The sequence below is a fragment of the Microchirus variegatus genome, assembly GCF_963457635.1.
Source record: "Microchirus variegatus genome assembly, chromosome: 1".
Lineage (NCBI taxonomy): Eukaryota > Metazoa > Chordata > Actinopteri > Pleuronectiformes > Soleidae > Microchirus > Microchirus variegatus.
Window position 1 is genome coordinate 40,973,058 of NC_139802.1, and position 24,659 is coordinate 40,997,716.

General features: G+C 40.0%; 1 protein-coding gene across 1 annotated transcript; it reads left to right on the forward strand.

The window, feature by feature from the left end:
- Positions 1 to 901: 901 nt before the first annotated feature.
- Positions 902 to 23,163, forward strand: clip1b (CAP-GLY domain containing linker protein 1b). Its single transcript, XM_083888402.1, has 23 exons — positions 902 to 992; positions 3,988 to 4,187; positions 4,486 to 4,851; positions 5,027 to 5,160; positions 5,864 to 5,988; positions 6,078 to 6,282; positions 6,420 to 6,617; positions 6,798 to 6,901; positions 7,279 to 7,339; positions 8,149 to 8,253; positions 9,250 to 9,411; positions 9,531 to 9,626; positions 10,851 to 10,908; positions 11,002 to 11,099; positions 11,791 to 11,865; positions 17,303 to 17,409; positions 19,354 to 19,399; positions 20,134 to 20,177; positions 20,519 to 20,624; positions 20,724 to 20,889; positions 20,974 to 21,026; positions 21,145 to 21,257; positions 22,479 to 23,163. Exons 2-23 carry the CDS (start codon positions 4,079 to 4,081, stop codon positions 22,711 to 22,713), a joined length of 2,766 nt encoding a protein of 921 aa, XP_083744528.1. The 5' UTR covers positions 902 to 992; positions 3,988 to 4,078; the 3' UTR covers positions 22,714 to 23,163.
- The last annotated feature ends 1,496 nt before the right edge of the window (positions 23,164 to 24,659 follow it).

The window sequence follows — 24,659 nt, forward strand, 5'->3', positions numbered from 1 at the left end:
ACATTTTTTAGAGGGATTTCTTGGAGGAAACATTTTCCAAATGTACCGTTTATATTTCATGTCATCCAAATTGAACCGAAAATGCACATTTACATAGATTTACATAGATTTTCTTTATGAGATTTGTCCTGGACTGCTGGGACAAACCGTTGACATGTGACATCTAATAATAGTTTAGTTAAATCATGTGTAAATCATCCAACGTTTAGAGGGCTTTTAAATGTAAGTTGGCTCTGTTTGCATAGATTACTTGGAAGTGCTGAAGAACAGTGAACTTGTTTGTGTGCATTTTCCCACTGCTCTTCCGTGACCTCCACTCCCACGCCTTCCTGACATGTATGCTTTTGGATTTTCTTCTACACTGACACTGCAAAAAAAAATAAAAATCTGGGTTTGATCCTGTAATTATCCAGTATAGATTTATTACTGAATCAATCAAATGACAAGAAAGTGGTAGAAAACTGCCACGAAGAGTAGTTTCACGAGTTTTCAGTGATGGTTCAAAATAGAATCTATCAAAACAGGTCAGGGAATATGGAGGACCAGACCTGACATATACAATAAATAAATAACTAAATAAATACAGGAATAAATAAATGCATAAATAAATATATACATTTATTTCTACATTTCTGTTCACCTACATTTCTTTATTTCTGTTCACCTACATTTATTTATTTAGTTATGTATTTATTTACTTATTCCTGTATTTATGTATTTCTTCTTGTATTTATTTATTTATTTATTTATTTATTTATTAATTAATATGTCAGGTCTGGTCATCCATATTAAGACTGACCTGCCAAATCAGTTCACAGCTGCAATGCTGGAACTGGGATGTACGAGCTCCTGTTCCGGTCCGCGAAGGCATCATTTAGTTCCCAGGGTGACGTCATGCAGTCGGGGCTGGGAAACATGGAGCGGGCAGAGACGTGCGCTGCGCCGAGCCACAACATCTCGGACTGAGAGTCTTCTCGCCGAAAAAGCGTCGGGTAAGCGTCCACAGAAACTTTTCCAACCAGTGTACCCGCTTTTTCTCTGCTGTAATATCACCACCTCAGTCAACACGACGTTAACACCGCCTCCTTAGTTTATGCCCCTCTTCGTTAAATCTGTAGCTAGCTAGCTTCTGGCATTTCAGCAGGGACACAGAATGTGACAAGGAGCAAAGTTTATCCCGCCACAAAGGTCTGGAAGAAGCTGCCTGGCACCGCACCTGGTCCCTGTTAGCTCATATTGTGTTTTAAAATATGTGTAGTGTTGTGTTGTTAGTGTTAGCCCCTAAGTTATTGGTACATATCTAGGGATGGAGGCAGTAGGTGGAAAGAGAAAAGAGCCCAGCCCAGACACAAACAACGGCACGGCCCGCTCTCATCCAGTGAGAACCAGCTGCTGAACTGGCGGTAGCGGTAGGTAGCAGCTCGTGTGTCTTTTATTCATGGTTACAGACATAACAGTGGTAGAATTATAGACGCCTCACAGAAGCCTCAGGATGGAGGTTCGACAATCCCAGGTTTGACAGCTCCAGGTGAGCGTGCTGCTGCTGTTGTTGTTGTGGCTGGGCGCGGTGCGTTCAGGTTACACCACAAACTAGGATGGTTTCGATCCAAAAACCTGTCAATATCTTATCACAAATTGCATTATCTACTGAATCTGATATCAGTCCAATACTCAGTTTTTATCTAAACAATTTAGCTAGGTTCTAACTGTAGTGTATAACTTTCAAATAACTTCCAACTTTTACTCAAGTACAATTAAAATTACTACAGTCAGGTGTCTACTTAAGTAGAAGAACTGAAGTACTTGTTTTTAAAAGTACAAGAGTACATTTTCTAAATATTGCATTACTACTGCCACAGTGCTTACATTTACGTATAGAAACGTCCTACATGGATGGAAAAATGTTAATGTTAATAACTTGAAGAATGTAAAAGGAATTGAAAGTAAAATCAAGTCATTTTCATCTTTTTACCTTCTATGTTGCTTTATTTAACATTTCTCACTTGCCCACAAGGCAATAGCACAATGGCAACGTTCTGAATAAACCTCTGCTAGAGTTTGAATGGATTTTTTTGCATCCACAATTGAACCTGACTGTGTTAAACACGCAGCATATACTCAAGAACATCAAAACAAATGCTCAGCTCACATTAATGTGTAATATCAGAAAAGAAAATTCAGTACACTATCATTAACTTGTTCAGAAAATTGAAATATTCTGGCGAGGTGGGGCCACGGGTTGGCACACTCCCGGGATGGACCATGGAGTTGTATTTTTTTTTAAGAAGAAGAAGTAAGGAGTACTCACAGTTATGGATAGAAATGTAGTGGAGTAAAGAGTACAATATTTGCGTACTTGAGTAAAGTCATGAGTACTCCCTAAAAATGATACTCGAGTAAAGTACAGACCCCTCAAAATTGTACTTAAGTACTGTACTCAAGTAAATGTACTCTGTGTTATTGTCCGGCTCTGCAAATGCTATATGGTACATTTTAGCCATTGTCAAATGTGTTGCTCCAGCTCCACACAACACTCTCTGTGCTCCACAATCACGTGCTGAGACACAGGAAGTGAGTCATCATGTTATATTTAAACAGGCACAGACAGTAGCAACACTGACCTAGTAAAGAAAGACGACCGCAAGCAGGTTGTTGTTCAGTTGTGTGACTGAAAACGCGACGAAAGAGCCCACAAAAAGTGAATTCTACTGCTCAAAAAACAGTGTGATGCATAAAGTTGACGTCGACCTCGTTGCAGTTCGACTGAGTCAGCCTTGTTGGGGAGGCGGCTGTCCACCACCTCCAGACATGCAGGAAATTAAATCTGACCTTAGTCATTAGAATTATGTAAGAAAAGGGAATTTATGATTAATGCCGGAGCCTGCACACTTCCACCAGTGCTACAGAAAACTATATTTGTCTTGAGGAGATGAGGTGATGTCCTTTCGCTATAAATAGAGATTTTCCACAGTTTTTACCCTGAAGACTTTGACTTTTGATGTCATATTAATGTTGCCTGGTATATGGAAATGTACTCTTGTTTCGTATATTTTTGCTAAACTTTTACTGGCATACATATGTTTGTAAAAGTATTGAATAATTGTTCCTTATTTCTGGGCGATCAACTGCACCCTGATGGTTATTATGCATGTAAAATCAGTCATGCCTGAGAGGATGCACATTAGTTTTTTGTGGCAATGGCAAGCGTGCAGGTTCTGTCTCTTTTTCAGAGAAGGAAATGTTCTGAGGAGTGATGTCAGCTGCACATCACATGGACTGCATGGCTGATAATTGATGTCTAGGGATTGGAATAAACATTGGAATGTGAATTGCGGTCCGTGTTGAGGGAGTTCCAAGAAGTGCTCGGTGTTTTGAGGCCATGCCGCACTGACACTGGCAGGTTTTTATGGTGTTGAAGGACAGATACAGTAAAAAAAAAAGAAAAAAAGTAGGCCCCTCCCTGTGAGGTTTTTATGTTTTATTGGCAATACTGAATCAATAAGCCTTTAATGGCTAAGAGACAATAGATCTCTCCTGTGTAATGCACACGTAAGACAAAACGCATTATACCCTGCAACAGGGATTGATTTATTCATTGCCAGTACATCCATTTGCCTAATAATTAGACATGTAGTCAGTGATTCACTTATTCACTTGATTTTAAGCACTACGTTACCAATTGTTCCAGAAAATGAGCTCCAACACTACTTTAAATGAATATGTTTTGTTTTTGGTTTATCCACACGACATTAAATATGGAGACCTGAGCAATTTTTTACACCATCTCACCATCTTTTTGTTTTTTGGATTGTTGGTTGGACAAAAACAAGTCATCTCTAGATGTCACACTGAGCTTTAGAACATTAAAAGTGGAATTTGCTCTATAGTCTTACATTTTAAAGTATATTTTTGCTTTTGTATGGATAGTTATAGTGAAGACAGACAGTGGCAACTCATGCAGTAAAGTGGACTATTTTTTCTCCCCAGCTATATTGTGACAGATTGGGGTGGTGGGGAAGGCCAAGTCCGCCACCTTGATCAGGCCAGACACCCCACACGCCTCCCCCAACCCTAACCCATGGAGAAACAAGGTGCCGTGAGTGCGCTGGGCAAGGTCAGCGGCCTCAAACCGCCGAGTAAAATAGTCCGTCCGTCAGTTGTGCCGTCAAGGACATCGCCATCCTCTGGTAGGAAACATGCAGATTTTGAAGCATTTAATTTTATAATAATGGCTGTCAATCAGGGCTCCAACTAATGACCCTTAGAGCACAGAGCATTTTGGCTGCTTTTTTCCCCATTACTATGTTAAAACCGTGTAAACGGGGCCTTAGCGAGCTAAATGTAACTCAGGCATAATGAAGCTGATTATCTCCACCTGTGGTTTTATGAGTTTCCTGCCAAAATTGCTGTTTTGCAAAGGGCCCATTCAAGCTGAGGTGTTGTTTATGTCGGTTGTTAAGTTTGCATCTGTACGACCGATCATAGGTACTGCAAAGCCAGTTCCTCCCGAGAAGCCCCCTGGCTGCGTGACCGCCCCAGCCCAGGATGGAAGCGTTGACTTTCAGATCGGGGAGAAGGTCTGGGTCAACGGCAACAAGCCCGGCTATGTGCAGTTCATCGGGAGCACGCAGTTCGCTCCGGGCCAGTGGGCGGGCATCGTGCTCGACGAGCCGATCGGAAAGAACGACGGGTCGGTTGCAGGTGTGCGGTACTTCCAGTGCGAGGACGGGAAGGGGATATTCACGCGGCCATCAAAACTCTCCAGGACTGCACTGCCAGAAAAGGAGGCAAACGGGGGTCAAGAAGCCACTGCGACGAGCGAGCCTGCACCTGCTGTCACTGCCTCACCAGGTAACACCTCACTGATTTATTAATACGGACATTTTTTACTGCTTTAGAAAGGTTTTAAGATTTGGCACAAACATTACTGACATTACACTAGTTGGTATAGGCATACAAACACAGTAATAATACTACTTTGGGTTTCTTTTTATGTCACATACTGGTATCTGTTTCCTTTGTTTAGCTCCGGGCTCCGTCATCAAGACAACAGGCGTTCTGAGCTGCATGCTCATGCCCGGTGAGTCGGTGTCAAACCTCTCAGACCCAGACTCCGTGAAGAAGAACAGAAGGGAGCTGAGGCTGGGAGACCGCGTGCTGGTAAATACGTCACATCACTCATCTCTGCACAAGCATGTTCTCGTGTTATAAATGGCAAGGTCATCAGTGCAGCACCATATTGGAGTGGTTAATTTCTAATGGTGGAATTATGCTACTCTGGGCTGCATTTTAGGAAACGGTGATGTGCAATAGTTGTATTTCACAGAGCATATTAATGTCCACTAGAAACAAGTGTCTTGTTTTGCAAGTCACAATGTAAAGAAAGTGTAGAAATCAATAATTTTCACGTGGGTGTAATGTACGTTTTAAAGTGATAAGAGAACAGGTTTTGAAAGGGATCATCAAGACAAGAAAAACTATATATATATATATATATATATATATATATATATATATATATAGTATATATATGTGTGTATATATATATATATACACACTCTCACACACGTATGTATGTATATGTATATATATATATATGTATATATATATGGAGGACCAGACCTGACGTAATAATTTTATTTATATATAATAATAATTTATTTCTACATTTCTATATATGTATACATACATATATGTATATATATATATGTTTGTATATACTGTATGTATGTATGTATGTGTATATATATATGTTTATATATGTATGTATGTATATTCATGTATGTATATATACATATACATGCATATACATAAATATATATATGTGTGTGTATATATATTTGTAAATTTTTGATATATGAAGGTGGGCGGTACCAAGGCAGGAGTCGTGCGATTTCTGGGAGAGACTGAGTTTGCTAAGGGAGACTGGTGTGGAGTGGAACTCGATGAACCACTTGGCAAGAATGATGGCGCTGTAGCAGGAGCCAGGTAAAGCGCAATGACAAGTGACTTGTTATATAGTTTTGAATGTAATTACACAATTGTGTTTTTGGTTTCTGACTCCGTTTCCCTCTCAGGTATTTCCAGTGCATGCCGAGGTTTGGCCTGTTCGCTCCGGTCCATAAGGTGACACGCATTGGCTTCCCCTCTACGACACCTACGAAGGCGAAGAGCTCGCACAGGAGGTCCGCCCTCCTCAAGAGGAGCCCCAGTGCTTCCTCCATCAGCTCGCTCAGCTCTGCCACCTCATCGATAAGTGGAAAACCCAGTCGTGCAGGACTGGTAAGATCCACACCATGTTTTTGCCACCATTGCTGGAACATTTCTGGTTATTTATTGGCCAATTATTAGTCGATTAATCTATTAATATTAAATACAGTCCATGAAGTGAGTCATGAACCTGTGCTGTGATTCCCCAGCTGACAGAGACGTCTGCTCGATACGCTCGTAAGATCTCGGGCACCACAGCGCTGCAGGAGGCTCTGAAGGAGAAGCAGCAACACATTGAACAGCTGTTGGCGGAGAGAGACCTGGAGAGATGCGAGGTCGCCAAGGCAACCAGCCACGCAGGAGAGGTGCAGCAGGAGCTGACTCTGCTGAGGAAAGGACAGGATCAGGTGAGAATCATGGATCCGGGTATGTTTCCTTCAGGTTAAACGGGAACACAGGTGGCCTTTTCCTCATTTTCACCAACTATATAAACACACATCATTTTTTGGAGAAATGTGTGGAGAAAATCTTTCATATTGTAATAGTATCATGAGTGAAGTTTTGACACTGCGTTGTGCGTTTGTTAGTATGCCGTGGACATGGAAGCCAAGCTCGATCAGCTGCGTTCGCTGGTGGAAGCAGCGGATCGAGACAAAGTGGAGCTTCTTAACCAGCTGGAGGAGGAGAAAAGGTTAGATGTCCCACTTTTCCTTGTATACTGAATGAACGGAATGGGCGTTCTGGCAGACAAAGACTGCTGAAGGTGGCAGTTTTCACTTCACTGGAAGACAAAAGCTTAATTCAGATCACTTTTATTCACATACCTCACAATAAAAGCATTTCCCCCCCCCACAATTGCCCAAAATGTAGGCTTATCAGCCACTTAATTAGGTACATGTGACACCTTTGTCTTCTGCAAGGTTCAATGTGTTGTGCTTTCAGAGATTGGTTTTTGGCGGTTATTTGAGCGACTGCTGCAAGTTAATGTTTCCTTTCTATCATTTCTTAAATCAATAAATGGCAGTCTGGTGTGCTACTTTTGGTTTTATTATTTCCGCTGTTTGACAGAAAAGCGGAGGATTTGCAGTTTCGCATGGAAGAGGTTTGCATCACCAAAGGAGATCTTGAGGTACCTATATGTTTGTATCTGTGTGTCTGTCTTTATCTATCGATTTTTCACGAATTTTTCTTGACCCTTTTCAAACCGTGTGCATTAAAACAAATACGTTTCCATTTTTGATCATTGACTGAATATTTTACACGACATTATTGCTCCAGTTCCTATAAAACAAACCCTACTTTACACCACAAGTTTCACAAGTTTTGAGTCTTTTGCTTTGTACAGTTTTTCTTTAGAACCTTTAGAACTAGGGTGCACTAATTTACAGGACCGCTTGGGGCTTTTGATCGAGGTTTTTCCCCCTTACTGCACTCTTTGAATGTTTCATTTGCTATCTTGTTAGGACACACTTGTCTTCCTATTTCTTTTATGCTTGTTCGTTCATGCTTAATTCAGCTTCCCTCCATCTCTGTTTTCCCGACCCATGTGCAGCACTTATTTTACCATCCCAGTCTCATCATCTTTTCATGCCTTGCCTTCAGTCTTCCTACATGCTCCAATCCTCCTGCTTTTTACACGCTTGAGAGGAAATACTGCCTAAATTAATCCTCTTCACTCTCCTTCATAAGTAAACATCTCAACGTACTGGTTTCTGAACTTGAGGTTATCAAACGTAATTAATTCCTGATATTCCTCACAGAAGAAATACATTTAAGAAGCTGATGTGGTCGAAAAAGCCGAGAGAACCGTCAGCACTTTCATTCCGACTCACAGCTCGTCTCTTTAAAGCCTCCGTCTCCTTGCTGTGTGTGGCACAAAGCTGGCATGTCAGTGTTGCATTGGTGTGTTCTCCTCTTCCTGCTCTCTCTTACTAACAGACGCAGACCAGGCTGGAGCATGCCCACATAAAGGAGCTTGAGCAGAACCTGCTCTTTGAAAAGACCAAAGCTGACAAACTCCAGAGGGACTTAGAGGACACTAGGGTAATGCTGCCAGTCCCAGTCCCACTGCACGACTGCGTGATGTGCTCCCCCCCCCCCAGTTGGTTTATAAATAATGACATACAGAATGTGTCGAGGGAGCCACAGAGTGCAGAACTTTACGAACGTTTTCTTATTTATCACAAGCTACTTCCCATGTATTCTAGTTTGCCAACTAGCTCTGGCACGGAGATGTTTGACTCTTGTCGACCTTTTCAGTTCAGTAACTCCTCAATCTTTAATAAGCGATGCATGTGTGCATGAAAGTTCTTTTAAAGAACGGATTTTGGAAAACGCCTCTGCTTTTTTTATTACATTGTTGGTCTGAAAGGATAAGGCTGGCATCATGCTGCATTCTTCTTATTCAGCAAACACCATAAAAAAGACCAACAATGTTTGACTTTTTTCTTTCAATGCTTTGACGTCACTGCCCCACCTGTTGCACAAATCACTTATTCCTAAAGATGGAAAACTTTGAAAACACCTCATTGAATATACAACTAAATAAACAAGTATATTTGTATATACAGTCCTGTGCAGAAGTCTTATACCACCATTAGATTTGTTGTTTTAGCAATGCTATAACCACAATAGAGGATCATAAATAATATTTTACTTTACTGGAACACATCCTGAAAATATGTATGCAGTTTTTGTTGTAAAAACCCCCCCCAAAAAACCATCCTAGTGTGATCTACCCTTACACTTGAACAATAACACAGCTCTGTTAATACTAGAGTGGAACCTTAATAACTGTTACTGGTAAATCCTTTTGTCCTACTATTTAATTTAAAGAAATATCTGCCGTAAAAAAGTCTATTATATACTATTTATCGTTTGTTTATTGTACTTTGTGAACTAAAGTAATCGCTGTGGCTAAAAACTATTATTATAACTATTCGGTTTTTTTGGGCTACACTTTCTCATATTTGCTACATTCAGGTCTTTTTCTCTACCCTTGTTTGCCCTCATGCCTCCTCTCTGCGATCTCCACCGCAGGTGGCCACTGTGTCCGAGCGCTCCAGGATCATGGAGCTGGAGAGGGAGGTGGCAGATCTGCAGCTCAGGCTCCGGGCGTCCCAGCAGAAGGAGGACGCTGTGTCTCTGTCCCAGCAACAGATTAACAGCCTCAAGGCCCAGGCGCAGTCTCAAGAGAAAAAGGTTTGTGGGAAACACCAGGAAATAAAGACATTTGTCCTTGTTATGGGTGCATTTTTAAGCTCTTGTGATGATGCATCATTTATGGCTCTACATGTGCTGACTGTGTGCGTCACCAACAGGTCAGTGAGCTGAGCGTCGACCTGGAGAGCAAACAGAAGGAGCTTCAGTCACTAGAGCAAGATAAGAGTTCTCTGGAACAACAGATGAACAGCCTGGTAAGAGAGGAACATATGATACAAACTGAAAAGAGCTCAGAGAGCACATAAAACTGCACTTACACTAAAACTCGGATCAAAATACAGATCCACACGAAGTAGTACAGGTATCTGCATTATTTTAAAAATTGGTGAACATCTCACAATGATAAAGGGGACATATTATGCAATATCAACTTTTTAATCATTTAAATCCTCATATTTGGGACTCGGGAGGTCGGCTAAGTGTGAAAAAGATGACTCACTCATGTTTTTGTGGTCCTCCTCAGTCTAAGTACAGGAGATAAAACACGCAATGTTGACTTCCGCACTCATTGGGACGTCACAATGCGCTAAATTCCTGGAATTGTTGTCTCGCGGAGCTCCGCTTTGTCCATAAAACACCCTAGAGTGCTGTCAAGGGCAACGGTATCCGAAAACCGGAATCCGTGAAAAGTTATATTCTTGGCTCCACAGTGCAGCTCAGAGTTCTACACAAACTTCCAGGATTTATCTGTCCAGTGGATACATGCTATATATGACGGCAATGTGCCTGCTAGAGCCTGGAAAATGATCACTTTTCCAAATGCTAACTGCTGTTAGCTCCCAGTAGCCTCTGTGGCTGATGTCATTTCCTGTCCCTTAAGTTTCGTTTTATTTTTTTTTAAGGTGGACCTAAAAAGATATTACTAAACAGAGCGTTCTGAACAGGGCTGTTTTGGCAGAGTGATTGAACTGCTGTGGTGCTTCATCCTTATGGTATTTTGACCAAAGCATGTCACAGACATGTTCATTAGGACACCAGGGAACTAGGTTAACTTGGAGAAATAGGGTATAATATGTCCCCTTTAAAGCAAATAAAAAGTAGCCACCCTCTTAATGGGATCTTCTCCCAAATGTAACAGTAAGACATTTCCTTGCATACCACAAGACATGACATTAAAAAATAGAAATATTAATTTTCATAAAGTATACGTTTGTGTAACATTGCCAACACATTTTCACAAAGTAAGTGTATATCTGTGAGGCTGTTGTCTATAACTGGAGCTTTCTTTTTTCCCTGAGAGGTGTTTTGCATCGTGGGCATTGTGAAAGTGGCCTCATTAGGAGAAGTCGAGAAGAATTTTATCCTCAAACTTTGCATGTTTTCTAAACCCCCTCATTATTTCCCAGTTAGCTCAAGGTACAAGAATGTTCCTATGTAAGTGATTATCTTGTAGTCAGGCCGATGTTTCTCCCTCGCAGAGACAAAAGCTGGAGACGGCCGAGGAGGAGAACGGGAAGACGGCAACAACCATGCAAAGTAATCACATCAGATACACCGTAGCTCTGTTGTCTTTATGCTCGTCGGTAATAGTTATAATTATTGAAATTATCGTGACCTGTTGTCTGTTAGAGCTGGAGCAGAATGTGGAGCAGTCTAAGAAAGACCATCAGACCTTGAAAGAGGAGAGTCTGTGCAAAGAGAAGGAGCTGAAGACTCAGCTAACAAAGGTATGTGCTTGGATTTTACTCCTCTGACGATACAGAATGTTAGGGTCGTTTTCATGTCTGTTAAATCCTGTGATCATTTACGTTTCGATTATAATGATGTGATTGGAGACAAAAGTTAACAAAACACGTCTTTAATAGAACAGGCTAACAGAAAGGCAAAAAAAGTCAAACAGAAAACCGGAGTCAAAACACAAGTAACAATTTGGGGAATCTCATGGGAAAAACTACTGCAACACACTAAAACTAAATCAAAGTGACCTGAAACAAGGGAGGCAGGAATAATCAGACACAGGTGAAACACATTAGTGAGTTTGTAGGCATAATTCAACTGTACGTGTAGATAAACACACATAAATGAGGGTTGTGTTCAAGACATAGTTAATATGGTTACCTAGGTCCTCAGGGAACACTGCCCTGCCATGTTTTAGATGTTACCCTGCTCCAACACACCTGATTCAGATGAAACATGATTTTTTATTTTTTTTTACAAAAGTTGAAACATATTTTTTTTGAAAAATAAAATATTATTATTATTATTTTTAGTTTTTTAAGACAAAAGTTGAACATTTTTAAACTAGATCTCTCGTGGGTCATTTGTAAGTCCCCATTATTACGTTTGTGTGAATGACTGTTACACTGAACACCATACTACTAAAAGGTGAAATGTATTTATGTATTCCCTCTTTTCCAGGTCACTGATAAGTTGGAGAGGACAGCACTGTCACTGGAGCAGCTGTCCAGTGAGAATAAGAAGCTGGGTACAGAGGTGAGTAGAGTGTTAGTGATGAAGCTGCCGTCAGCAACGTCCTGCTTTTGGCTAACCTTCTGTCAGCTGCTGCCACTAGCTTTACCCTTTCTCCTCACAATGTCAAATCCTGAATGCATTTCTTAAGCGAGAACCACCTCCTTGTGGAAAGTGGCGATAATCTTCAACTGTTAAGGTTCAGTTTAGTGAACCGATTTTGCAGAACAAATGACCTCAGGCAGGGCAGAGAGAGTTGATTTGATTTATTGAATGCACCTCGTTAGCTGCTCCTCTAAGCACAACATGCGCTATACCCCGCAAAAGACATGACATTTACCGGGGTCTTTGAATGCACCTCGTTTGCTGCTCCTCTAAGCTCAACATGCGCTATACCCCGCAAAAGACATGACTTTTACCGGGGTCTTTGAATGCACCTTGTTAGCTGCTCCTCTAAGCTCAACATGCTGTATACCCCGCAAAAGACATGACATTTACCGGGGTCTTTGAATGCACCTCGTTAGCTGCTCCTCTTAGCTCAACATGCTGTGAACCCCTCACTGCTTTCACTAGCTTTAATGCGCTGGAGCATAGAATATGAGCATTTCATGCAAAGATTGCTGACTTTTGTCAATCAATTGTCCTCCTAAAACAACAAATCTCTCAATGTGGACAAAATAAAAGAACAGCCGACTAAGATGAGTTTCGACTTTGGCTCTCGGTGTCATTTTAGCACACCATCTGCTGCTCAGCTCGCCGTACATCCTCAGATGAGCAAGTCAGAGGTTGAATTGTGCTTTCTATTTTTAATGCTCTAACAGAAAAAAAGCTTTTCAGTTGAACACTGACTGGTGCCTTTAGGAAAATAGGTATTATATTAGGTAACAACTTGAGAAGAAGCAGCTTCCACACTGACACTGTCTTATATGTGACTGGAGCATTTTTCATTCATATCTCTGCACAGGCAACAGCCTTGGCCAGACAAGCTTTTACATTTTTAAAATTGTCTGCATATTTCAGAAACATCAACAAGGGAATTCTTTCAAATTTAGCACAATCATTCACTTGCAATAAAGGACAAGCTGATTGTATTTTGGTCATCAAAGGTCACAGGTTAGTCTGACTGCACAGACCTTTTTGTGAATTTATTAGCGATGGGCGCCATCATGGAAATGCGCCATGCGATAACCTAGTGCCCAGCACTGTAATTTATTAATTTACGTAGACTTAAATTGGCACAATTTTATTATAAGTAAATAAATAAATACATAAATGAAGCCTTCAGGAAAAAAAGAGGCTGGTTTTGCGTCTATCCCTTCTAAAAACTGAAGCTCTGACGACATGTGAAGTGTTGTGGCATGCAGAGAAAGCTCGTTGAACTCATGCATGTGTGCCCCCAGATCAGTGAAAGGGTTTACATAGATGTGCACATAGACAAGTTTAGCAGCTGTTGCCTGCAGGGTTTTTGCTGTACATTCTTATCAGGATCCCACAGTCTGTGGCTCTCTGGTGCCCTCCTGCTCTTCGGCTGTAAATTCAGCTAACCCCTCCCCCCCCCAACCCCCAAGCTGAATCTTGCTGCTTGTGTGCTCCAGATGGTTTGCCTCATGATGGGTTGAAGATTAGAGCTGAAGCTCAGGATTGTACATGGTAGTGTGTTTATATTCCTTATTGCGTGGCATGAAACCATTAAATGCACTGTGTTTCCGCCCTGCAGCTACACTCTTTTAAGTCATAATTGAGTCTATCTTTTTTAAATTTAAGAGAGGCATATAACAGTTTACTACCTCCCAAGAGCATTTTAAAATAGAAAAATCAACAACGTAAACTGCCCCTTTGTGACAGTATAAAAGCTTTCAATGGCATTATAACAAATCTATGGACATTCTGGTGTTATTTATCAAAAGCTATTAATACTCCTGAAGGTAATTTATATAGCTGAATAAAGGGAGAGTTCTTTCTCGGGGAAATCATGCAGCTGGGAAACCTAAAAGCGGCAAAAGCTTAATTATATACATAAATAAAACTCTCCAAAGGCAAAACAAAAGATGAACAGTCAACAGGAGTTATACCCATTATGCTTATGGTTGAACATTCGTCAACAAAAATAACTCTCTGTCTAGTTGCATGTGGAACTAATTATTAAAGGTGTCGTATTATAAACTGGAATATTAAAAGTCTCTTTATAGAAGACTAAAAATAACATCAGCATTATTATTCAAAGGTCAGAACAAACAGAGCAAATGTGTATATATAGTATATTGCACATGCATAAAGTCAGGAGGAACGTGATTATCCACTAAAGTGCTTTTAACATCTGCATCTTTTCGCCACTTAACATAATGTTGGAGCCTGTGATGTAATCCTGCACGTGTCAGTGTGTGTGTGTGTGTGACGATGACGATGATGATGATGTCGCCTGGTTGGACAGAACATTGCTTTTTTAGTTGGCTTGACATTGGCCTTCAGGCTTCTGTTGTATGAAGAACTTCACTGATTCACATATTTTTGTCGGTCAAGAGAAAGATGTTTTAGTTTAACCTGTTCATTTCGACACACTCTAAAGATCCTTTGATGTGGAGTTTTTTTTCTTTTCGCTTTGACTGCTCTGTTTCAGAGATGCAACTGGAAGTGTAATATTCATAAGGAACACGAGTGTGAAGAGAAGCATTTAACTTTTATTTTGCGAAATGCTCTCATACGATCAAAAACGTCTATCTTTTTTTGCCACTGCACCATCATCATGCATATTCATTTGCAAATTTAATTTGCTACAGCAGCAAGACAATCCTAGCAAAGGTAATATATAACAAAGGTGCATTTTATTCATGTCTAGTAATTTACAATATAAAAACATATGGAAAAGTGTAGTGTACTGTAGTCACAATACAACATTTCCCTGGTTTTATTTATTTAACAAGGTATACACATATACTACTTTTATAATATATAATAATAATATAATATAATTATATATATGTATATATATGCGAATATATGTATATATGTTTGCATATATATGTAAGTATATATATATGTGTGTGTGTGTGTGTATATATGTATATATTTGTATGTATATATGTATGTGTATATATATATTTGGCCTCTGTACATATTATATATGTTTAACCATAGTAATGGGAAAAAAGCAGCCAAAATGATCTGTGTTCTAAGGGTTAAAGGACATTGCAATTAATATTAGGTCATTCATAAATTTTATTGACCTGACTGTTGTGAAACTGACCTGAGGTCCAGTTATTCGTGTACAACTGCTACAATCTCAGAAATAGCGTCAGAGAGAACTGAGAGTATGATTGGCTGCTTGCATCGTTTTCATCTGAAAGCACAGCCGTCGAATTGAGCTTGATTCTATTAGAGAGACAGTGATTTGACCATGAATGAAGGGTGAAGCCTTCAGAGGCGTCTGCCTGTGCACATATGGTGTCAGCGAGTGAGGAAATTGAGATGGGAGGGGCTTATTCAGACTTACATAATGGCTGTGCTCGGGTCCTCTTTTACCCCACTGAGAGGGGGAGAGAGAGAGAGAGAGAGGCAGTGTGCTCTCCATTTGCCTCTGAGTGCACAGTGGGGATGAGAGCTGATGGTTTATTGATGCTTGTGTTAGTCTGCGCTTGTTACACTGTGAAGAGAGGGAGAGTGAAGGCGTTGAGCAAGTGGACGTCCGTTTGAAATCTGGCAGTGTTGAGCTGTGTGTAGGTATGGACGTAGCTGCTCTGTGTCAGGGTTACTCCACTAACCTCTACTCACCTCACTACCAGGTAGGCTACAGCATTCAAACTGAACTGTCTGTGGCGTTGAATAATTGCTGTTTTCTTTGGTGTTGACGTTCATGCATGTGTGCACTCTGCATATTGTGATTATTTTGCCCACAATGCAGCAGCTGACCTGTGTGTGTGTGTGTGTGTGTGGTGCTGTACGCTGGTGTGTATTCACTTGCAGGATGCTCGCGTGCGTCTCCTCCTCACTTTGAAAGTGTGGACGAATGAACGCTGACACTCGTCACGACTGTGTTTCGGAAGCATGTGTCACACGCGAAACCTTCGAAAACGCAGCTGATGACACGCGCAGCAACGCGTTAAAGAAACACACGGCGTCGCTGAGTCGTTGCACGTGAGGTTTTGAGGCGACTTGCATCAAAAGCATGGGTTTCAAAGTCATGCGTGTTCATGAATTATTGACGGCTGGTATGTCAAAGCTGCTGCTGTCACCGCGCGCTGCACACAGTCTGCACAGTCTGTGTTTTGCTGTACATAAATATAACAAATTCTGCTGACGAATCAGTGTTTTTTTGAAGAATTACCTTTTATTTGTGTTAATAAGGGCAGCATGTATCTTGTTTAACAGCTGCTTTTCCTCAGATGCAAGTGCAATGCAAGTTTTTTTGGAGTATAGTATGTTGGTCCCACACCAAACTCAAACTGGGAACTAAGTTTATGAGTCAGCATCTATTGTGATGTATAATAATACATGAAGAATGAATACTTTCACACCTAAATGAAATAAAAACAACTTGGAGTATGCAATTAGCAAATCAGCTGCAACCATATCATTCTTTTTGTGTGCGTAATTTAAAGGCTAGAGCTGAAACGATTAATCGATTACTAAATTAATCGCCAACTATTTTGATAATCGATTCATCAGTTTGAAGCTTTTTTCATGATTAAAACAAGATTTCTGATTGTTTTAGCTCCTTAATTGTGAATATTTTCTTTGTTTCTTTGCTCCATAAACAAAGAAATCATTCAAACTGAATCATTTTGGTTTGTGTACAAAACAAGGGATTCGAGAACATCGTCATTTCCAGCTTTGACAAGCAATGATCAAGGTTTTTTTTCAACATTTTCTGACATTTTAAAGGCGTAAGAATGTAAGAATGTGGCCAAAAACGGTTACTACGCTCAAATTCAAAACACCGAGGTCTTTTAGGTTTCGTTTTCTCCGCCATTGTTGCTCAGACGTAACTGGCAACCCGTGGTTGCTCGGCAGGTGAGGCTCTACTGACTACAATGATTGGTAGACGGCGGTAGGTGGCGCCACATGCCAAAACATGAGTTCAAAACATAAAGATTTTTTTCAATGTGAATATTTTGTCTGTACTGTTGTTGTTGGTGAGTTCAGTTTGTTATATGAACATTATTCCTGAGTCTCTGTGACATATTGGGAGGATTTTATGGCCAGTTGCTTTAGATTTATTACATAATGCACCTTTAACTTGCATAAAGAATAAAGTTTTTATGCCTGTAATTATTATGAAGAGGGGTAAAAAGTAATAAGCACATCAACTCCATCTCAATCAGAACAATGAACTCTATCCAAATGAGGCACAAGTCTGGCACAATTTAATCTGAAAAATTAAAAAACATAAAAACTTTTGTTTTGTTAACCTGGTGTGTAAATTACTCATCTTCCACTTTTTATCCATTTGTTTGTTTCCCCGCAGCTCGAGGCTTTAAAACAACACAACTCCAAATACCAGGAGGAACTCAGTCTGTCGAAGGAGCGGAGCAGCTCGGAAAACCAGCGCATTGGAATCCTCTGCAAGGAAATGTAAGTGGTCACGGTATTTTTTTTTCCCCCAATAAACCCCCTTGAATTAAAGTATTTTGTAGAACACCTCATAATGATATACAATCACCATTTGTACTTCTTTATCCAGCATGAGCATTAATATTCATCCACATTCTCTGTGTCATAACTACACAGACATCACAAAAACATATTTTTAGATTCACTGGCACTTGCAATTGAGCCCTTGAACACTCACAGAAATCATTTATTCATGGAATATAAAAGGCTGATGGCTGAAAAAACACTCAGGCAGCTGTTTGTGTTGGAGCTCCAGCCTGATTCTGTGTCTATTTACAGACCTTGTGTTGTTTATGTGTGTGTTTCAGTTGTGCCTGTGTGTGTGTGTGTGTGTGTGTTTGTTTATAAGTGGAAGTATGCTGTGCGCTTTGATTCGTCACATCACTGCTACCACAGCTCCCCTGAGTCATCGGCGCTCCGCTCTGTGACATCATCAGAGCTCCAGCTGGATTCACCAGTGTAATTGTAGGTTTTTATATATTTAGAGCTTCCTGCAGGAGGAGCAGCACTGAGAGACAGAGACGTCAGCAAAGCCAGATTTATCCACGTTTAGGAGCACATACTTATAAATGATAACAAACATATGATATGTGTGAACATGGACGCGTCATTTAAATAACCGCTATGGCTCAGTCACATTTTCTGACCCTCCTCCTCCTCCTCTATCCTGTGTTGACCAACAGTGTGTTTCTTCCATCCGTCCCGGGGCCATGTCCTTCCTCACTCAGCTGCTGTTATGTAATATAATGGCTCTGTGTCTCCTCCTGGAGCCGCCTGGCTCCAACATGGCCTCTGTGTTTGTTTGTGTGTGTGTGTGTGTGTGTGCGCGCGCGTGCATGCATGAGTGTGTGAATACTTGTATTTGGTCCCTCTTTAGGACCTTTTCTGGCATAAACACTGACCTTGTGAGGACCAGTACTCAAACCAAAACAAACAAAATTAAATATTTATGTATATATGTATATGTATATGTATATGTATATGTATATATATATGTATATGTATATGTATTGTGTGTATATATATATATGTATATGTATGTATATATATGTTTATATGTATATTTATGTATATATGTGTATATATATATATGTGTATGTATGTATATATATATGTGTATGTATGTGAATATATATATATGTGTATATGTATATATATATATGTATATATATACATTTATACTTATATGTATATATTTACGTATATGTGTGTATATATATATATGTATACATATACACATGTATACTGCATATATATGTATATTTATATATATGCGTGTATATATATATATATACACGTATACTCTTCCATGTGTGTGTATATATATATATATATATATATATGAATTCTGAGATTTTTTTGGAGCAGATAACTTGTGATGAGGTTGATGCTCAGTGGTAACAGTGATAGGAGTCTGCCTGACATTTCCAATGCCGTTCATCTCCTGCTTCTGTGTGTGCGTGTGTGTAGCCGTAGCGTGCAGCGATGCTTCAGCGGCACTGAAAATGTAATTATGAATCCGGCGGCTTAATATTTCACCCAGATGGTGCCCAGACTGGACTATTAGTCACACGTCGCTTCAGAGATCTTTATTGGGCACAAATCTGAGGAATTACCCACGTGGGGCTGAACTTAATTTCTCCAGCTAAATGCTTTTGTTCCAGCCTGCAGTTATGCATTATGCATTCTCAGACAACACTGTCTGAATTTAATCATTATGTATGTGCTGGGGGTGTGTATGGAGTCGATGATTATTGGTTTTGCATGGTAAATTGTTCAGATCATAGTACAGTATACTACACTGTAGCTCACTTGGATTTAAGCTTCATACTAACAGGAACCTTATTATTTTGAAAAGTGGGTCACCTCTACCTCTCCTCTCTTCTCTTCTCTTCTACCTCCCAGTGAGGAGCTGAAGCTGGCCTCTCAGAAGACGCAGCATCTCGGGGAGGTAATGACCCTTCCCATTTTTCACATAATAGCGTAAATAGTTTCCCTCATTCTCTTATAGCCATGGATGTATTATAAGAACTGGATAGAGCTCTGCCCCTTTGGCTCCATTCGTTTCTATGGAGCTATGGGTTTATTTCCGGTTTGTGCGACCCATAGAGCAGTGTTTCCCACCCTGGTCCTCAGGGAACACTGCCCAGCCGTGTTATGTTGCCCTGCTCCAAAAACACCTGATCCAGATGTGTTTTTTTAATTGTTAATATTTAACAAAAGTTGAAATATAAATTTTTTGGAAAGAAAATTGACTAAAGTTGATTTTTTTTTATGTTTCAGCTTTTGTTAAAACATGTTTGAAAAAAAAGGTTGTAAAAAAAAAAAAAATGTTTTAACTTTTGTCATTTTTTTCCCAAAAAATAATCTTTCAACTTTTGTCTTTAAATTTTTTTTCCAACTTCTGTCATTTTTTTTCAAAAAAATTTATATTTCAATTTTTGTCATTTTTTTCAAAAAAAATTATGTTTCAACTTTTGTAAAAACAAAATCTAAAAATGTAATGTTTCAACTTTTTAAACAAAAAAATGTTTTCAAAATGCAATGTTTCAACTTTTGTCAATTGTTTTTCAAAAGAATTAATGTTTCAACTTTTGTCAATTCTTTTTTCAAAAATGTAATGCTTCATTTGAATGAGCCTCTATTTATTTTAAAAAACTCTATATTTGTTGTTTTGCCTCTCAGCATTATGAGGATCACAACAATCAACAGCCAGACATGGCCACCAGGTAAGAGATGAGCATTTTGAATGTATCCTTCCTTTGTTGGTCACAACTCTCTATGACTCAAGTTCTCTCAGTATGGAGCATTGGTGCCTTTTGAATATATTATTTAATGTATGGTGTAACTATAATAGTCGTGGCTTACTATGATTCTGAGTATTATTATTACATTTGTTTTTATCCAGTGTTGTGTTTCAGCTTTATATACAGTGCAGCAGAGAACACACTCCCATCAGGATCAACACACATTAATCCAGATTAACTCCAGATTAACTCCTGAAATTAGAGGCAAAGATTTGTTGACACGGGTAAAACGGTCATAGTGCAAATGTTTGATTCCTCCACAGAGAAACCACTTCTAACCAGGAAACACAGGAGGAGATACATTCCCAGAAATCCACTGGAGCCTTAATCTCAGACAAAGATCGGGAACTGGAAACTCTGAGGAATGAGGTGCTCACTCCTGACGTTTTCTGTGTTTTAATTTCTCTGTTGAACTACAATTATTATTACTATCATCATTATTATTATTATTTACTCTGTTGGCTGCAGATCGCAGTTCTACGAGGAGAAAACGCCATGGCCAAGACCCTGCAGTCGGCCATGGAGGCTCTGGAAAGAGACAAAGCTCAGCTGCAGAGCCGCGTTCACAGTCTGGAGCAAAGGCTCAAGGGAACGCAGGCATCAGAGGAGGAAGACAGGGGAGCTCCACTGTCAGGTGAGAGGACAACATTTGGAACACTGACGCTGCTCTGGCTTCTCGTTTTGGACCCGTTTAGTGATTTGTGGCATGTTTGTGCAGGACACGCAGCTCTGGAGCAGCTGAGGGAAGAGAAGGAGTTTGCTGAGGGACAGGTATGACCGTCTCTGGATACATAATTAATGCTGCTGTCAAACCACTTCACGATCGTGCCTCTCAGTTTCTCCTCTGTGCCCACGCCAGGGTGACCTGTGTCTTAAACTGTCTCTGCAGATCAACTTCCTGAACAGTGTGATCGTGGACCTGCAGCGCAAGAACGAGGAGCTGAAGATCAAACTGAAGAAGCTCGCTCTGGCTGAGTTCAACGGCAACGATGGGCCGGATGGGTAAACGATATATACAGTATTCATAACACGGATATACAACGTGCACTTTACTTATAAGATAGTTCAAGATTGTGTCAAGTTTGTGGTTCAGTTCTTCCTAGTCAAAAAGAACATTTCAGATATCCAGGGTGACATTCTTCCAAGGACAAATGACGTCACTTTTGCCATTCATGTGTATTGGGCTTTCAATTTCAGATATCCACAATTACATTCGGGATATCTGCAATAGAATTCTTATTAGGAGAAACTCCCATTTCAGATATCAGGTAGTCATAATAACATTTATGGTAATTGTAATGAAACCGCACTGAAGTGATGTAATTTGTGCTATGAAGAATGTAATTGTGGATAGGAAGAATGTCATTGTGGATAGGTAGCATGTAATTGTGGATAGGTAGCATGACATTTTGGAAAGGTAGCATGACATTCTGGATAGGTAGCATGTCATTGTGGATAGGTAGCATGTAATTGTGGATAGGTAGCATGACATTTTGGATAGGTAGCATGAAATTTTGGATAGGTAGCATGTCATTGGGGATAGGTAGCATGTCATTGTAGATAGGTAGCATGTCATTGTGGATAGGTAGCATGTCATTGTGAATAGGAAGAATGTCATTGTGGATAGGTAGCATGTCAATGTGGATAGGAAGAATGTCATTGTGGATAGGAAGAAAGTCATTGTGGATAGGAAGAATTATATTGTGGATAGGAAGAATGACATTGTGGATAGGTAGCATGCCATTGTGGATAGGTAGCATGACATTGTGGATAGGAAGAATGTCATTGTGGATAGGTAGAATGTCATTGTGGATAGGTAGCATGTCATTGTGGATAGGAAGCATGACAATGTGGATAGGAAGAATGATATTGTGGATAGGAAGAATGACATTGTGAATAGGAAGCATGTCATTGTGGATAGGTAGCATGACATTGTGCATAGGAAGAATGTCATTGTGGATAGGAAGAATGTCATTGTGGATATCTGAAATTGAAAGCCCTATACGCATGAATGGCAAAAGTGACGTCATTTGTTCTAGGAAGAATGTCATTGTGGATAGGAAGAATTGAATTACAGATACCTGTAATACATATCCAGTCTAGCTATTAAATGTTAAAACTGCTTGCCATGCAAGCTTCATCTTCGAACGCAGCATTCAATCCTGGTTGAGCAGTTTTCAGTTTCAACAAAAATCCAAAATATCTCGTCTCTTTGTTGCTCAGTTTCGATGAAGGCGTGTCAAAGCGGGAGAAGAAGGCGGCGCCCCGCCTCTTCTGCGACATCTGCGACTGCTTCGACCTCCACGACACCGAGGACTGTCCCACTCAGGCCCAGAGCCCCGACTCTGTTCCCCACAGCACTTACCACGGCAAGCCGTCGGACAAGAGGCCCTACTGTGACATCTGCGAGGCCTTCGGTCACGCCACGGAGTCCTGCAACGACGACCAGACCTTCTAGAGGCAGCAGAATCTGTCTTTCTCCCACTGCTTTCTAACCTCTTCATCCTACACTCCAGCATTTCTCTCCCACAGTCCAGCCCAACATGGCTGCAGAGTTTTCCATAGTGTATTTTTATACTTGTATTTATGCACAGCACTAGTAACCCACTGGTCTTTACTCCACAGCGCTTTTCACAGAGAGAGGATAAACTCTTCTGCGACGCAGATCGCTCGTCAAAAATACGCTGCTTTTGTGCAATATTGTTTGATGTTTTTAACGAAAGACGTTGGTCTTCTGCACTCGTCCTGTTTGACATTTGAAGTTGTTTTCAAAAAGAAGGAAAACGTGATTTTTTTTAAATGTCTTTTTAGGCTTTATAAGCAAATATGAGCAAAAGAGCACAGTTTTAACTGAAGGAAATTTGACTTTACATCGCTGTTCTCAGTCTGTACGGCTGTAAAGCAATCAGAGTGACACTGCCACCTCAAACATTTAATTCATGTTTTATTCTCTGTATATTTATACAGCGTAGATCCACTGCCTGCAGAGTACTTAGAAGAAAAGAAATGATGGGACAAAGTCAAAATTGTAATATTTGAAACCAGCAATTTGGAATATTTGAAGTGGGGAGTTATGGGACATCCATACTGTATATTATGCTCAAAACACAACAACAACTTTTTATTTGCTTTATTCTTAAAATATGAATTTCCTATATTTTCACCTGAAGAACGATAAACATTCCGACATATTCCGACTGTTAGAAAGCATTCTCCACACATAATGACGCATATTTTTCTTGAAGCAACCTCACATAAAATGACTTTTATTTTATTGAAATATAATTGTATTCTTAAAAACATGTGACTGAAATCTTTAAATATTTTAACCTGACTCTTAAGCTGTTCAGAAATATTTAGTGGCTCTAATATTCCGCCCTCTGCCTCCATGTTATTCCATTTTAGGAAGTTCTATATTGACCGTGGTGAACCCAGAAACAGTTCAGCCATCCTTATGTTTCTTTTATCATGTGACCACAGTGACTTTGTGGAGCTTTCGGTCCTATCGCGCAATCTTCCGTAAGATTTGTGTGGTTTTGTTGAAGAAGTTCCTTTTTTTTAGCTTCGCAATGGGACCAGGAACAAGCGATTGCATTTTGGACGTGATCCGTTATCGCTATTTTGTAGGCACTGAGCTGCGGTCTGCGCTCTCCGAGTGCTTTTCTAGTTTTCTCTGCTACCGTTTCCGAGGTCATATGCGAACGATCTGTTTTTTTTCCCCATTAACCTTTGCACAAGTCGACATGTACGTTAACGTCTTTTAGAGGATTCTTTGTCGTTATTGATGGAGTAAATTCATCCTGTTATTTATTGTCTAATCTGCCACTAACCAGTGATATTCCGTGCGGAAAATAAGCTAGCACTAATACAAAAAAATAGCCTGCACAGTATGTATACTGGGACTACTGTAGTTAGTTAGTGTACGTGGGCTTTTCTTAAAGCAACAGCTTCATCAGACCAAACTACAGAAGCCCTTGACTCGCTTTGATTTGCACTGTCCACTTTAGTACAAGTACAAACCCTTATTTTAAAGGTCCAGTGTGTAAGAATTAGTGACATCTACTGGTGAGACTGTAGACTGTAACAAATGGAAAAACTCCTACAGCGTAATCCTTTTTCCGAAGAGCTTCAGGGAACTGATTCAAAAAGCCCTGGCTGTTTTGTCCATTCAGGCTGCCGTAGAAACATGGAGCGACAAAGTGTCAGCCTATATGCAATTTCTGCCAGTGTTACATACTGGACTTTTAGCATATTACTGCTGTGTTTATGGGATATGGTGAGGAATAAAAGCTGCATTGAGTCTTTAAAATTTGGAAGAAAGTGTGTAAAATTTTATGAATATGATTAAGGTTTGAAGTTTAAAACGTTAAATTTATAAAAAGTGTAGATTGGCATTTGAAATGT